Genomic DNA, 15,320 nt, shown 5'->3' on the forward strand with positions numbered 1-15,320 from the left:
GCAATTATCATGCGGAATATGTAACGGTACATGAGATCTGTATACAAATGGAATGTATATGTGCGACATATATATGCATGTAATGTGTATAGATGCCGAATTTTTAACATGCACAATGTATACAATATACTTATATAATTATATATAATAATGTGTGAAGTAAAGTGTTCTTTACTTTTCAATGTGTATATAAATCAGTAAAAATGTGATATGTTTGTAGTGTTTATCTTCAGTATTTGTGTGAGTAATCTCCATACTTGAGAGATGTACACTCTACATGTACTTAGAATGTGTAAACAAGTGGAATATGCATTTATCATGTGTGTATATATAAATTATATACTGTATAATGTAATGTGTAAGTATGTGTGTGTGTAATTATATATATATATATATATATATATATATATATATATATATATATATACATCTATCTCTGCAGCTGCACTGGCTTCCATGCAACAGAAATCGGAGGGTGTTTCAATGGATTCGGAATGACTGCAGGATTTAACTTTCAAATTGTGTCGCAAGACAATGTACTTACATGCACCAGGAAGAAGAAGGTGAACTGCAGCGGACCTGAGCGGGGAAGTGACACATGCTGGATATTGGGCGCACGATCATAGTGAATGGCATCACAGTGTATTATCGTCGGACAATGCGTTTTCTGTGAACTCCATCGGACAGGTAAGTAATCTACCCTAATCTGCGTTCCTCACTGGACCTTCACCTTCCCTCTATTACCATCTGCACTTCTCACAACCATATCCAGCATTTCTCCCGTGCATTCCCCCCACCCCCCATTTCTACCAAAATGTGTCAGATTGTCCCCCACCTTCCAATGCTTCAAACGTAACCTAAAAGCCAACCTGTTCAAAATCGACAACAACACAGAATAACTGTACTGCTCTGCTCCCTCACCTCGTGTCTCCATCGTGTTTTCACTGAACAAACACATTGAAAAAACGCAGTGAAGAACAGATTGCAGATGTTCCGAACATCTAACTTATCGGAAGACACGCGCGCCGAACAATGTTCTTCACAATAGTATATGAAGAACAATATGTGTGAAGAACACATTGCAGATGTTTCCATACCGAGAGAACATGCAAACTCTGCAGATGTTGACCAGCACTGCAAGGCTGTAGTGCTGAGCCACGAGCTACCCATCAATCTCCCTATCATCTGTCTATCTCCTATAAAATACTCCCATATTACAGTTTGTTTTACCATAGTAACGGGAGCCTCTTGCTGACTGTGAATGGTCATAAAATATTTTTATTTTGGGGCCCCACTTTTAGTTTTGCCCAGGGCCCCATTTTGTCTAGAATCGGCCCTGCTGCTCCCAGTAGCCACTAGTAACAGTACCTGCTCCCAGTAACCACTAGTAACAGTGTCTTTTCTCCAGTAGCCAATAGTCATAGGTACAGTGCCTGGCACCTTAGTAATCACAGACCTTACCCCCAGCAGTCACAGTCCTTGCCTCCATTAATCACAATGCTTGTTCCCAGTAGTCACAGTTCTGCCCCCATTAGTCACAGTACTGCCCAAGTAGCCAGTGCTGCACACAGTAAAAACAGTGCTGCCCCCAGTAGCCAGGGCCTCCCCCAATACTCAGAGTGCTGCCCCAAATTACCATTGCTGTCCCCAGTAGCCAGTTATGTCTCAGTAGTCACAGTTCTGGCCCCAGTAGTCACAGTGCTGCCCTTAGTAGCCAGTGCTGTCCACTGTAGTGAGAGTGTTTCCCCCAAGTCGTCAAATTGCTTCCCCAGTTGCCTATAGTAAAAAAAAATTTTGAAATTTTGTTCCTCCCTCTGTCTGCTTCAGAAGACGTGTGATAAGATTAGACGTCTGCCTGTGCTGGGTCAGTTTCGGCTGTATGATAGATGGAGAGCAGCAGAGCATGGCAGCTGAGAGCTTGTGTTCTCCGCTGCAATAAGTCCGGGGTGGGAGCCAGATCCCTCCCCAGGGTACTCTCTGGAGCAGGCGGGAGCGGATATAGGGTAATGGGGACAGGCAATCTTCTCCTGTGGGAGCATTTTTTTTATTAATGAAAACAATTCCCCCTACCTGGCAGCCCCCTTTATGCTGGCTGCCCTAGGCACCGTTTCTGTGGTCTCTGCATATGATCTTATTGTACTTTAATTTTACACCTAATTCAGAACACTGCCATTACAGTATCCCATGTCTAATTATGTTTTTGGGCACCAAGAAATGTATTCAATCAGCTAAGACACATGAATCTGTATTATTACTTATTACTTGCTGTTATTCTATTAAAATCAATCTCTTTTTTGTCATTTTTGTGCTTTCAGTCCATGTAGAATATATATTTCTGTTTGTATTTCTTTGCTAAATTGAATCTTAGTGATTGACAAGTAAAATATAATACAATTGTATGTGATGATTCATGTTAACATCTTCTATCAGATGAAACCTTGCCACATTGTCAGTTTTGAATTCTCTTATTGTATTGGCGTCTATTGCATCTCTCCTGCTGGGAAGACTTTACACAAGCGTTATGCCCCGAAGTATCAAATACAATAGAACATCTTACATTCCCAAGTCAGAAAGCAGTGAGAACCTTTCAGGGAAACTTTACAAGAAAGTTAATCTGCAAGAATGATCACAACCCTTTCAACTAAAATCAGGAAACCCATTGCACTGGTATTAGGGTGGGAGAGAAGTGCGAAGCCCTATGATGCCTCTGGTTCATGAGCGCTGCTGAGAAGTGCTACAGTCTTCAGATAACACGAATCCAGGATTAGAAAAGATAAAGTCATATTCACTCAAATACCTAAAATTAATCAACCGGATGCTGTTACTACATCAGCTGCAATTTAGCCTTTGCTAATACATACTCTGTTACCCTGAAAATAAAACAACCCCCCAAAAATAAGACCAAGTAAATATAAGGCTTCCCCTTATATATAAGACCTAGCGGTCGCTATTGCTCATTGCTTCTTATGCTTCTCCCCATAGACAAAGTGACAGTCGGTGACAGTGACAGTCACCGCTATGAGAGTGTCAGAGACAGAGACAGTCGCTGGAATGAGAGTGTCAGGCAGACAGTCACTGGAATTAGAGTGTCAGACAGACAGTCACTGGAATGAGAGTATCAGAGACAGACAGCCACTCAAATGAGAGTGTCAGAGACAGTCACTGGAATGAGAGTGTCAGACAGACAGTCGCTGGAATAAGAGTGTCAGAGACAGACAGTCACTGGAGTGAGAGTGTCAGAGACAGACAGTCACTGGATTGAGAGTGTCAGAGACAGACAGTTGCTGGAATGAGAGTGTTAAAAACAGACAATCGCTGGAATGAGAGTGTCAGAGACAGTCACTGGAATGAGAGTGTCAGAGATAGACAGTTGCTGGAATGAGAGTGTCAGAGACAGAAAGTCGCTGGAATGAGAGTGTCAGAGACAGTCACTGGAATGAGAATGTCAGAGACAGTCACTGGAATGAGAGTGTCAGAGACAGACAGTCACTGGAATGAGAGTGTCAGAGACAGAAAGTTGCTGGAATGAGAATGTGAAAGGCAAAGAGTCACTGGAATGAGAGCATCAGAGACAGTCACTGGAATGAGAGTGACAGAGACATAAATTTGTGGCCGCATATACGTGCCCATGGATGGCAAAGGTGGCAACGATCCGCACTGTACACGGGGAAAAGATAGAGCATGCTCTATCTTTCCCTGTTTGTATAGGCCATGCGCCGTTTTTATCTATGGAGGTAGGGGGGTTACCTCCTCCTCCTCTCCAGCACACGGTGGTGTATCGCTGTCTGTATGTGTGTATGTACCCTAACCCAGGATTTGTACCCTAACCCAGATGTGAAAGTTGCAAGTTTTTTAAAAAGTTGCTAATTTTTGTGCAAATCTTTGGCAGCCTCTGGCAAAGCGTAGAAATTATCTGGGGAACTGTCTGCGTCTTTTTGCGACTTTTGTTTTAAAAAGTTACATATTCACTACAGACCAAACACCACATGTAGCAATATAAAAAAATGTTAAGATACATCTGATCAGCAGGAAAGCCAAGAAAAGTCTCAAAAAACAGACAGAAAAAGCCAGGCACATGTGCCCCTGGGTCTAGCATGCTCTGTTTTGTGACTTATTAGACGCAAGAATGGGACAATTCCAAACCAAAAAAATCTCATATGTCGAAACAAACATCTGGGCTACAAAGTCTCAAACTGCAAAAAGTTGCACAAAAAAGAAAGTAATAGGAGTGATACATGTCCTCCTGTGTCTTATTTCAGGGAAACAGAGCACTAGCAAGTAAGGGCAACATATTTCAGCTATTCCACAGGGGAAGGAAATGAAACCAATTATTGAGAGGACTCTACATATACCCTCAGAAATCAACACTAGTTGAGTTAGACAAAGCCAATTGTACAAATTCTGTCCAGAATGTGCCTGGTTCCAACTCAGAAATCATTAATATTCTTAGACTCTACTGGTATCAGTCATGACAAGTCATTGAGGTCAAAATAGCTCTTTATTCAGAGGCTGACTCTTTCAAACATGGAGGGCTAATAATAGTGTTATTTTGGCTTCTTTTCTAAAAAAAAATCAGAGACCAAGAAATACTTAAATTTACTGGAATAAACAAAATCTCCTTTAGAATTGGGGAAGATCGAAGTTTTATATTCTGTCTATTTTCTTCCTCAGAATCCGCTCAATGAATGAATTCAGTATTAATAATAGTCATGCTTATAATACTAATGTGTGGGTGTCTTTGTCAATGATGTATAATGTGTATGTAGTGTATGTATATGGTGTCTACAAACAATACACAGTTGAACCAGACTTCAGCTGCCCTATCCAGTTCTGTGGGCAGCCACTCAGTGTTATGACAGTAAACATCAGGGGTATAAAAGTCCAAGGTATAAGCAGCAGGACAGGTTTCCTGGCTGCACGGGACATCAATTGAACACAATGGCCACTCAGTCCCAGGGAATCCAGCAGCTCCTCCAGGCTGAAAAGAGAGCAAAGGACAAGATGGAAGAGGCCAAAAAGAGTAAGTTACGGGGTGTCCCAGAAATAGAATTTTTGTATTCTGTGTAGCCAGAATGTAGTAATACCAAAGGCAAGAATGCAAGATGTCTGCACTCCTGGGGGTTCATGTTCCACAACAATCTCCTCAAGCCTGAGACTCCACACAATCTGTAAACAGCTAGTCATGTAATCTTAAAGGGGTATTCTCAATTCGACAAATTATTGTTAGTTTGTTTGCATGATGAAAAATTATAAATTTTTACAATCACTTTCAGGTTACAATTTACTTCCAGGGGATGAAAATCTGACCATGGTCACACAGGTGCACAGCTCGTTATATCACAGATAGTAATTACAGCTGTGGGTAATAATGAGCCGTGCACCTGTGTGACCTTGGTCAGATTTCTGTCCACTGGAAGAAGCTTTCTATAGAGCGACAGTAAGCAGAAATCTAGAAAACCAAAATTGATACAATTGGAAAATTGTATAACTTTTCATTATAAAATGACGAAATAAAGACAACAGAGGTGGCACTCACCAGTGATTCTTCTTTATTGGGAATTTGTGCATGGCTAGATTAAGCGCAGGAGTGCGCGAAACAGCCCATCGCCGCACCTAGGAATACCCCTTTAAAATGCACATATGGAGCAGACTGCAAGAGTAATCTTATGTAATGGGTGGCACAATACATTACAGCATAGCCACAGGTGTACTAACGTTTGTAGTAAGCCGATTTCTCCATATCACTGTAATGTTCTGTTGCTGATTCCTTTCATTATTGATTGGCAAAGGCTGCCACAGACCGTCTGTTCACAAAACATAGACTTAGGGTGATGGCACATGTAGCGTTTTGAACACGTTTTTGGCCTGTTTTTAAGCAGTCCGTCAAAAAACGCATGCGTTTTTGAAAAGCGCATGCGTATTTGACCAGTTTCGATTAAGATATTTGGTCAAACCTGTCAAAATGGATGTGTTTTTTAACTCCTGTGTTTTTTAAAGGACTGCTTAAAACGGGCCAAAAATGTGTTCAAAACGCACGTGTGCCATCACCCTTAGAAAGTCATCCCCGGCCAGACCTACAATAACTCGGCTAAACAGACGTTCAGTGACTTAAGGTTTTGTCCAGGAAATTGAGCAATTGCACAGAGCAAGTTTCTTGAACCGGTTTTAAGGAAAACCTGTCAGTTCTTCTCTATGTTTCAGTATTTAGTTGAACACCTTTTCTTATAACTCAGGATTCTGCCATTCCTTCTAGATAGTTAGGAAATACTTGGCAACCCTATGTTACTGTTTCAGTGATCAGTAATGTAAGGACACCCCTTCTGTTATACAAGGGAATGACAATATCCAAAGTCATGGTGAAAGTCAATCATACATTTCTACTGGAATGGAACTAAAAGATTTGTTATTTTACAGATAATACATGTATTTACTCAAAATAGATGTGTCAAGAGAGGTGACAAATTCCCTTTATGTCTGTATGAAGTGGGCCTATAACTGATATTGCCAGTTTGTAACAATGGAGTTCTATGCACTAAATAGTCTCTTGGTATCAGCAATCTCAGCTCCATCTCCCTGGAGAGGTTTAATTGCACACATGTGGTTCTGCATTAGACCATCTTTAGTTGTAGAAATACCTTGATGACTGAATCACAACCCCCATTGTATTAGCTGTCCCATGGTCAGAAATGTGTTACGATAAATTCATCTGGAAATGATAGACAAACAAAGGGAGGTAGAATCAAAGAACCCGGCTATGATCAAGAGCTTTGATCAGAACCTCACTTAAAGTTTATAGGGTTTTCTGTAAGATCATAAACTGACTATAGCAAGCAATATGTCCACTGCCTCACGCAGAGGCACATTTATTTCTCAGACTATTGCTTGGTCACACAATATGTGTCTAATCATTGTGGTTTTCTCCACTATGGCAGCGCACATCTAGCACTTCTGCTCTTGTAAAATCCATGGTGTCCATTGTGTTCCCTGACTGTGTGGCTTCTCATCTGTTCTTAATGGTCCACAATGTTCTGCATATGTTCTGTAGGTTGCTATTGGGTCACTCCACTTGTGATTCAACGTGAAAGAAATATGTGAAATGCCAACCCCACTACATCTACAGGGCAATGTAATTTAACCATGAAGTGGCTACCATTGTCTTTACTTTTTCCCAGACTCCTGAATGGTAACTCTGATGTTATAGACGTAGACGTGCGTGAGTCAGAGTATTAATATGATTAAATGGTGATTCTGAAAATTACAAGTATTTCTCCTGCTAATTTGAAGGGGGTCCAATTATGAGAACAGGAATTCTTGAATGGACCAAAGGTTACTGTGATTTGCATCTGTTTGTCCTTCCCACAGAGATGAATGGAGTGGACATCTGCTTCTGAGATTCAAATGTGGGTACATGGGACCCCCTATTCTCATGAACATCCATTATGAGATCAGAGATAACTTTTTATTACCAGAATACCCCTATAAAGGATCAGACTACACCAGAGTGTCTCAGAATCCTCTACTGGGCTCGAGGCTCTAACACTTTATAAAGAGTCCGAAAGATCCAGCAGAAGACAAACCAATTTGGCACTATGGTCTATTTTGTATAGGATGATTCTCAAATATTTTGGATTATAAAATCCTATTGATGATACATCCTACATGGGGGTTTCATAGATGGAGGGTACGCTCTCAAGACCATCACTTCTGGTAGGCCCATAACACCACAGTCTGATACTGCCCCTTTAAGTAACATAATGGGGCACATTTACTTACCCGTCCCTGAGCAATCCTCGAGAATGTAAAGCTGCCGCTATTCACTTGCAGGGTGCACCCGATATCCTGCATGTGTTGCTTCCTCAGCCGGAGTTCACCATCTTCTTCCCCGTGTATGTAAGTACATTATATGCGAAAATTTTAAAATTAAATTTGTCCGAATCCGTCGGATCATGTGACGGCCCATCCCCCGATTTTTGTTGCATGAAAGTCTGCACGATTGCGACACAATCCGATCGTGTGCGACAAAAACCCCTGTAAGATGTGGCGCAAAACGGTAATCATCGGGAAACCCAGCTGAAATGCGGTCCGCGGACCCTTAGTAAATGTGCCCCTACATTTCTCTAAACAGCATTTGTCAAATGACTGAATATGTCATGGCAATATCAACTTATGTAACATACTATCGACTGGTCTATGTAAACAGTTCCCATAATAGACAATTTGACTTTTAATGCAGATGTTTATTCTCTACTCCCATGATTCAGAGTAACTAGACAAATATGCTCAGTACTCTAGGAAAGTTGGGTAACATCAATGTGCATAAGCTGGAAACTGGATATATTGTTCAATCCAATAGCAGATAATGTACAGTATAATAAAGACACATGCAAATGTAAATGTAAGTTATAACGAGGAAAGGAGAATTATAAAAAGAATCAGATATTTACTAGAATTTGCATCTTAGGTTGTTCCTGCTGTATTAATATTCTGTGCAGGCAGTGGCAGGAAATCTCAGTGTACATCATAAACCTACAGAGCCCAGCTTCTTCAGTATGTAACAGATCTTATCTGGACCTCCATTCACTCAAAGAATCTCTGTGGTTCACATTCCCCAATAAAGAGTCTCATCTGTACTTTCCTATTCAGATCGATAGGAGCTATATCTCAGGGCTTATACAGTGATGGAAGATGCCCTCATAGATTGTCACTACACACTACTGTAAAGAAACTCGCACGGAAGGTTATTAAGTATATGGAGAAAAGGCTTCAGACATCTCCTGCTGCTGCTCTACAGATCATTACTATAATTCTAGGTATACTGTAAGGTCAGAGCCCCATGACAACTTCAGCCGTGTGACTCTCAGCTGTGGGAAGTTACACAACAAAGTCCCAAATGCAAATATAATGCCCATTTAAAGGGGTTTTCAGGAATATAACATCGCTGACCTATACTTAGCAAAGTTTTTTAATGGTATATCAGTGGAGTTAAAACTCTCAGCACTACCACCAGTCACATGATTTAAAGACTGGAAGCAGTGACAATGTGCAGTGGCCGGGCCTACAGCTCAGTTCTAAGTAAATAGGAAGGAGTTGTAGTAACCAACTACAGCCACTACACATTGGGGCACATTTACTTACCCGGTCCTGTCACGATCCCACGGTGCGTTGTCCGACGAGGATTCGGGGCTGGTGCAATTCACTAAGCTTGTGCGCCCGAGTTCCTGCATCCGTCGCTTCTGCGCTGAGGTCCACCGAAGTTCACCTGCTTCTTCCCGGTGCTTGTAAGTGTATGTCTTGTGAAAAATTTCTAATTGTTAAATCCTGCACCAAAATCCGATCGTGTGTGCCAAAATCCCGGGGCAATTTGGTGTAAAACGGAAATCGCAGAGAAACCCGACAAAAATGCGTCCGACGGACCCTTAGTAAATGAGCCCCATTGTGTGGCTCTGTGCTTCCAAATAAATCACTTTTAACAGTACACAGTGGCACCCGCACTGTGTGGTCCTGTGAATTTGTTATTGATGCTTTATCTCATTTATAGGGCATCAGTACAAAGCTTCTAAAAAAAGACCCTCTTTTTTAAACAAGTTTATTGAGCACAATACAAACACATAGATGACAAGCATCAGATGGAGTAAAACCAATAAAAGTGTACAAAAGACACATCAAAAATACACATGTGGACCCCACCTAATAACTAAGGTCCACGTACAACCGCAAGCAACGTCATGTAAAAGACTGTCCCAACTGGAAAGTTACAAAGTGCGGTATGCAATACAATAATCCATCCCAGATACAAATAAAACTATGACTAGTAAAGTGATATGTGTGTAGCGAGTGCTTTTTACTACTATATAGAATATGGGGACATGGGACTCCTAGATATAAGGTATGCATCGGACAATGGATCACAGTATTACATTATAGCTAGTTTGAGAGAAAAGCCTCTTTAAATTAAACACATCATATGGAATCGTGTAGTCAAACTACCTCCATGTTGTTATCAGGTACAGTGATAGCTTCACGAGGATGTCCTTCTATGTTCTAGGGATTACGCTGTAGGCAGATGACCATTGGGTGAAGACTACTCATACTAGTAGAGACCCTCCTGACTAAAATGATATATAGTATAAAGGAGCATATAATGATGTCCTATGCAAAATTATTCAGGCCAGCAGGGGGCAGATCTGCATGACTCTTCTCTGCTACCCTGATTCTTAGAGGTCATTTGCATTCAGCATTCAAAGGTCTAAATCCATACGTCAGGTTCCGTTTAATGACACAACAGAGCACCTGACTGTGGTACATACCTCAGGCCGGGCCTGTTATTACTACAAACACCCCTGGCACATTACACAGGAGCGGGCTGGTACTGGCTGCCTCCGCTGTTTACACCATACAGGCTATGCAGACTCCAGCTATTAACCCCTTGTGTACATCTTATTGCTTGGTTCACATCTTAAAGAAGAAAAATTTTAAAACAAAAGAAATCTAAAAGTATCTGCAAAGACTGGGACATACTAATGTGTGTAGCCTCAGTTTGCTGCGATGTAAGATAAGCTGTAACTTCCTGCATGAGGTTTCGTATATAAATTCACTTACAGTAAATGTGAGTAATATGAGAAAAAGGGTTGTGTTACTTCAAGGGGAAGTGTAGACAAATAAGTATCATATGAGGTATATGTTTGATTATTTGCATAAGGGAAGGGAAGTTTTTGTAACTAAGCAGTTGTCAAGAGTGTCCAGTGTAGCTAAACCCCCCCTCTATGAAACCAGTGAAAATAGCTCTTTCTGCTAGTTCCATAGATAAACCATGTACCAGCAGTGTGCATGAGGATAGGGGATACAACTGCATTACAGGGGTTGGCAGCTTATGGCAAACTTAAACAGGTTAAGTATAAGAACCTAAGGGGTGGACTGGGAATTTAAAGTGGCCCTTTAAAGTGGGAATTTAAAGTGGAAAAAACTGTAAAAGTGGCCCCATTCGGTGGGCGGGGGTCAAAACAAGTAGGCGTGGCCTTGTGATGTGGGTGGAGTTACTAAACTCTATGCAAACTGTTAATAGATGGTCTAAATCAACATGTACACCGCAGAGAAAGAGACTCATACTGCCTCCTTGTAAAGGAATAACACTTCTATTTTAAGAGCACACAACTTAATACTGCCATATATGTACACTAAAAACATACTACAATACCTTCTCCAATAAACATGAATGTAACTAGTATAATACTACTGCCCCTAAGTAAAATATATTGTAATACTGCCCTCTACTATATGTACTATAATACTGCCCCCTATGTACAGGAATATAACTACTATAATACTGCCCCCTATGTACAAGAATATAACAACTATAATACTGCCCCCTATGTACAAAAATATAACAACTATAATACTGCCCCCTATGTACAGGAATATAACTACTATAATACTGCCCCCTATGTACAAGAATATAGCTACTATTACTAGTAGCCATTACCCCCCCCAGTATATAGCCAGCCAACCCCCCCCCCCCCCCCCACAGTATACATCCAGCCCACTGTAGTATATATACAGCCCCCCAGTATACAGCCAGCCAGCCCTCCTAGTATATTCAGTCTGCCCGTGCCCCAGTATGCGGCCAGACTGCCCCAGTATACAGCCCATAGCCCCAGTATACAGCCAGACAGCCCCAGTATACAGCCAGACAACCCCAGTATACAGCCAGACAACCCCAGTATACAGCCCCTGCCCCAGTATACAGCCCCTGCCCCAGTATACAGCCCATAGCCCCAGTATACAGCCCATAGCCCCAGCATTACAGCCCCTGAGCCCCAGCATTACAGCCCCTGAGCCCCAGCATTACAGCCCCTGAGCCCCAGCATTACAGCCCCTGAGCCCCAGCATTACAGCCCCTGAGCCCCAGCATTACAGCCCTGAGCCCCAGCATTACAGCCCAGAGCCCCAGTATTACAGCCCGTAGCCCCAGTATACAGCGCCAGCCTCTGATATACAGCCCGTAGCCCCAGTACACAGCGCCAGCCTCTGATATACAACCCATAGCCCCAGTATCACAGCTCATCGCCCCAGTATTACAGCCCATAGCCCCAGTATTACAGCCCATAGCACCAGTATTACAGCCCATAGCCCCAGTATTACAGCCCATAGCCCCAGTATTACAGCCCATAGCCCCAGTATTACAGCCCATAGCCCCAGTATTACAGCCCATAGCCCTGTATACAGCCAAAAGCCCCTGGTGTACAGCCCATAGCCCCAGTATTGCATCCCATAGCCCCAGTACACAGCGCCAGCCTCTGATATACAGCCCATAGCCCCTGGTGTACAGCCCATAGCCCCAGTATTACAGCCCATAGCCCCAGTATTACAGCCCATAGCCCCAGTATTACAGCCCATAGCCCCAGTATTACAGCCCATAGCCCCAGTATTACAGCCCATAGCCCCAGTATTACAGCCCATAGCCCCAGTATTACAGCCCATAGCCCCAGTATTACAGCCCATAGCCCCAGTATTACAGCCCATAGCCCCAGTATTACAGCCCATAGCCCCAGTATTGCAGCCCATAGCCCCAGTATTGCAGCCCATAGCCCCAGTATTGCAGCCCATAGCCCCAGTATTGCAGCCCATAGCCCCAGTATTGCAGCCCATAGCCCCTGGTGTACAGCCCCTAGCCCCTGGTGTACAGCCCATAGCCCTGTATACAGCCCATAGCCCCTGGTGTACAGCCTGCTCCCGCTATACAGCACCAGCCCCAGGTATACAGCGCCAGCCCCAGGCGTACAGCACATAGCCCCAGGCGTACAGCACATAGCCCCAGGCGTACAGCACATAGCCCCAGGCATACAGCATCAGCCCCTGGTATACAGCCTGCCCCTGGTATACAGCCAGTACATAAAAACAATAACACATGAAACTCACCTCTCTGACGGCCCGACGCTGCTCCCCTGCTTGAACACAGTCCGGCCGCGGTGACAGCTCCGTACGGGCCGGCGTCGCACAGACCATGACGTCAGCCGCTTGCCGACGTCATGGTCTATGCGACTCCGGCGCGTACGTTGTTGTCACCGCGGCCGGACTGGTATCAAGCAGGGGAGCAGCGTCGGGCCATCAGAGAGGTGAGTTTCATGTGTTATTGTTTTTACACCGGCCCCACCAGTACAGGACCGGCCCCGGACCGGCCCCAAACCAATCGGCCCACCGGGATTTCTCCCGGTGGGTCTTATGGCCAGTCCGCCCCTGCAGGAGGTCCTGTGTCCTGCTGCCCGAAGTCACTCACGGCTCCCAGTAAACGGGGTAAGTTTAATAAGGGTGACCATATTACCAAGTGTAAAGAAAATTGATTCCCAGCAGAAGGGTAGACTAACTTAAACCTACACACCTATGTTTACCATCAAAAATGGTTTCTAAAATGTCTTGCAGTAACCAAAAAGATCAAATTTTACACAGGTTTCATTGATGATATTAATACAATACAAGTGCCATTTCTGAAGTCTGATCAATTAAAAAGAGTTAAAGACAAGGACAAGGCAAAAAGAACCAGGATTACAAAAGTGTCACCTGAAATGTTTTACTATGCAGTCTTTTCTTAAAGGGATTTAAGATCATAGATCATCAATTTCTGATCAGTGGGGCTCTGACAGTCAGGACCACTACACATCAGCTGATTGTAGCTCCTGGAAGTTTCTGGAGTATGGAACTGAGCGTTTCTCTAACTCCATTCGCTCTATTGTCAGGGGATTCGGGCCCTCACTAATCTGAAACCGCGGACCTGTGGCATGGACTGGTCATTCGTATCAATGAGCCGGAAACCAGTTTATTAATGAGGCAAGGGTTTACCATAAGAACACTCACCATCACTTTTGTTTTGTACTAATGAACTAGATTTAATATGAAAGTTAACAAAAATATTTCTCTTTTCTCAATGCAGGAAAAAATAAGAGATTAAGGCAAGCGAAAGAGGAAGCAACAGCAGAAGTTGATCAGTACAAGCTTAAAAGAGAAAGTGACTTTCGACGCATCCAGACTACAGTAAGTGACACCCAATTGCTAACTATTCTAGCACATACATGTTGGATTAGACTGCTAAGTATCCTTGTTTATTGTGTTCTCTACCCAGATAATGGGATCCCAAGGAAACCTGGCAACAAAGATTGATGAACAGACCGTGCAAAAGATCCAAGCGTATAATGCAAACTATCAGAAATCCAAGGAGAGTGTGGTAAAGGAACTCCTAAACCTGATATATGATGTTAATCCAGAACTTCATATCAATTATAAGTACAAGATATAGATACAGCAATCCATCATCTCATCATCATCACTGTAAAATGAATGTCAGCATGGTATCGGAATTGTTGGACTGAAATAAATTTGTTTTAATACTCAGAATTCCTGAGTGAATGTTAGATGTGTGTCTCCCCAAGTGTCTTATCAAATAGTTATTTTGGTCAATATCAAGAAATGTCGGATATGCCATACATTTGGAAAACAGGTATCAAACAACACTCCTAAAGGTTCTGTTAAAGATTGATTACGCTTTTATTTTCCAAAGTGACCATACACTTTAGATAAATGCTGGCAAAATGCTCAATCAACCACTATTAGGCCCCAGGAATAAGATCGCATGTGCAAATAGGAGAAATTGTTGCACTGTTTGCGGCCTGTTTTGGCCCACCCGTGTCCACAGGAAATGAGAGGCTGTGCCGCAAATCAGGACCTGCTCTATGATCTGAAGTGTCGCTACTTGTCTCGATAGCAGTGCTGTACCGTGTACATCCAGCTTACAGCCCTCAAAAACAGTTGTGTGTATATATAAATATATGGGGTTATGTTAGAGAACCTAGCATTTTCCTAGATGAAAAAGTGTCCTATACAGTCTCTTTTTGTCCATAATTTTTTATTTAGTTTTTAATGCAAATGTGAGCCTAAAGAACATCTACCACCAGAATAAAAGATTGTATGCAAATGAGCCTGAGGGAGTCATTTGCATACAATCCTTCATCCTGGTGGTATAAGGCATAATCCTTTACTAAATAGCCACATATTCACTCCAGCTCAAGGTGCTGATGAGCCAGAAGGAAATGCTTGTTGGTGCCCACTACCTTTCAACCATTACAATAAATATATAAAAGTATATAAATGTCTAAAAATAATACTGAAATAAGAGATATTGAGAAAACTGCAGCAGACAAAACTGTGTAGAGGCTACAGACCTTTCATTAATGTTACATTCAGAAAGAAGAGGGCCAAGGGACAGAAGACGGAACCAATGTATTAACCCATAGAGGACTAAGCCCTGTTTTTGCTTTTTTCATTTCTATACA

At 42.6% G+C, this 15,320-nt stretch overlaps 1 protein-coding gene across 1 annotated transcript; it reads left to right on the forward strand.

Moving 5' to 3' along the window:
- Positions 1–4,914: 4,914 nt before the first annotated feature.
- On the forward strand, positions 4,915–14,402 carry ATP6V1G3 (ATPase H+ transporting V1 subunit G3). The gene is made up of 3 exons (XM_072127398.1): positions 4,915–5,020; positions 13,925–14,025; positions 14,114–14,402. The coding sequence occupies exons 1-3, from the start codon at positions 4,939–4,941 to the stop codon at positions 14,285–14,287; spliced, it is 357 nt and encodes a 118-aa protein (XP_071983499.1). The 5' UTR covers positions 4,915–4,938; the 3' UTR covers positions 14,288–14,402.
- The last annotated feature ends 918 nt before the right edge of the window (positions 14,403–15,320 follow it).

This window comes from Engystomops pustulosus, chromosome 10 (assembly GCF_040894005.1).
Source record: "Engystomops pustulosus chromosome 10, aEngPut4.maternal, whole genome shotgun sequence".
Classification (NCBI taxonomy): domain Eukaryota; kingdom Metazoa; phylum Chordata; class Amphibia; order Anura; family Leptodactylidae; genus Engystomops; species Engystomops pustulosus.

Bases quoted from the DNA above. Each gene is read 5' to 3' on its own strand.
- ATP6V1G3 (XM_072127398.1), top strand. From the start codon at position 4,939: ATGGCCACTCAGTCCCAGGGAATCCAGCAGCTCCTCCAGGCTGAAAAG. The intron at 5,021-13,924 runs GTAAGTTACGGG...TTCTCAATGCAG, and splicing joins GATGGAAGAGGCCAAAAAGA to GAAAAAATAAGAGATTAAGG. The intron at 14,026-14,113 runs GTAAGTGACACC...TTCTCTACCCAG, and splicing joins TTCGACGCATCCAGACTACA to ATAATGGGATCCCAAGGAAA.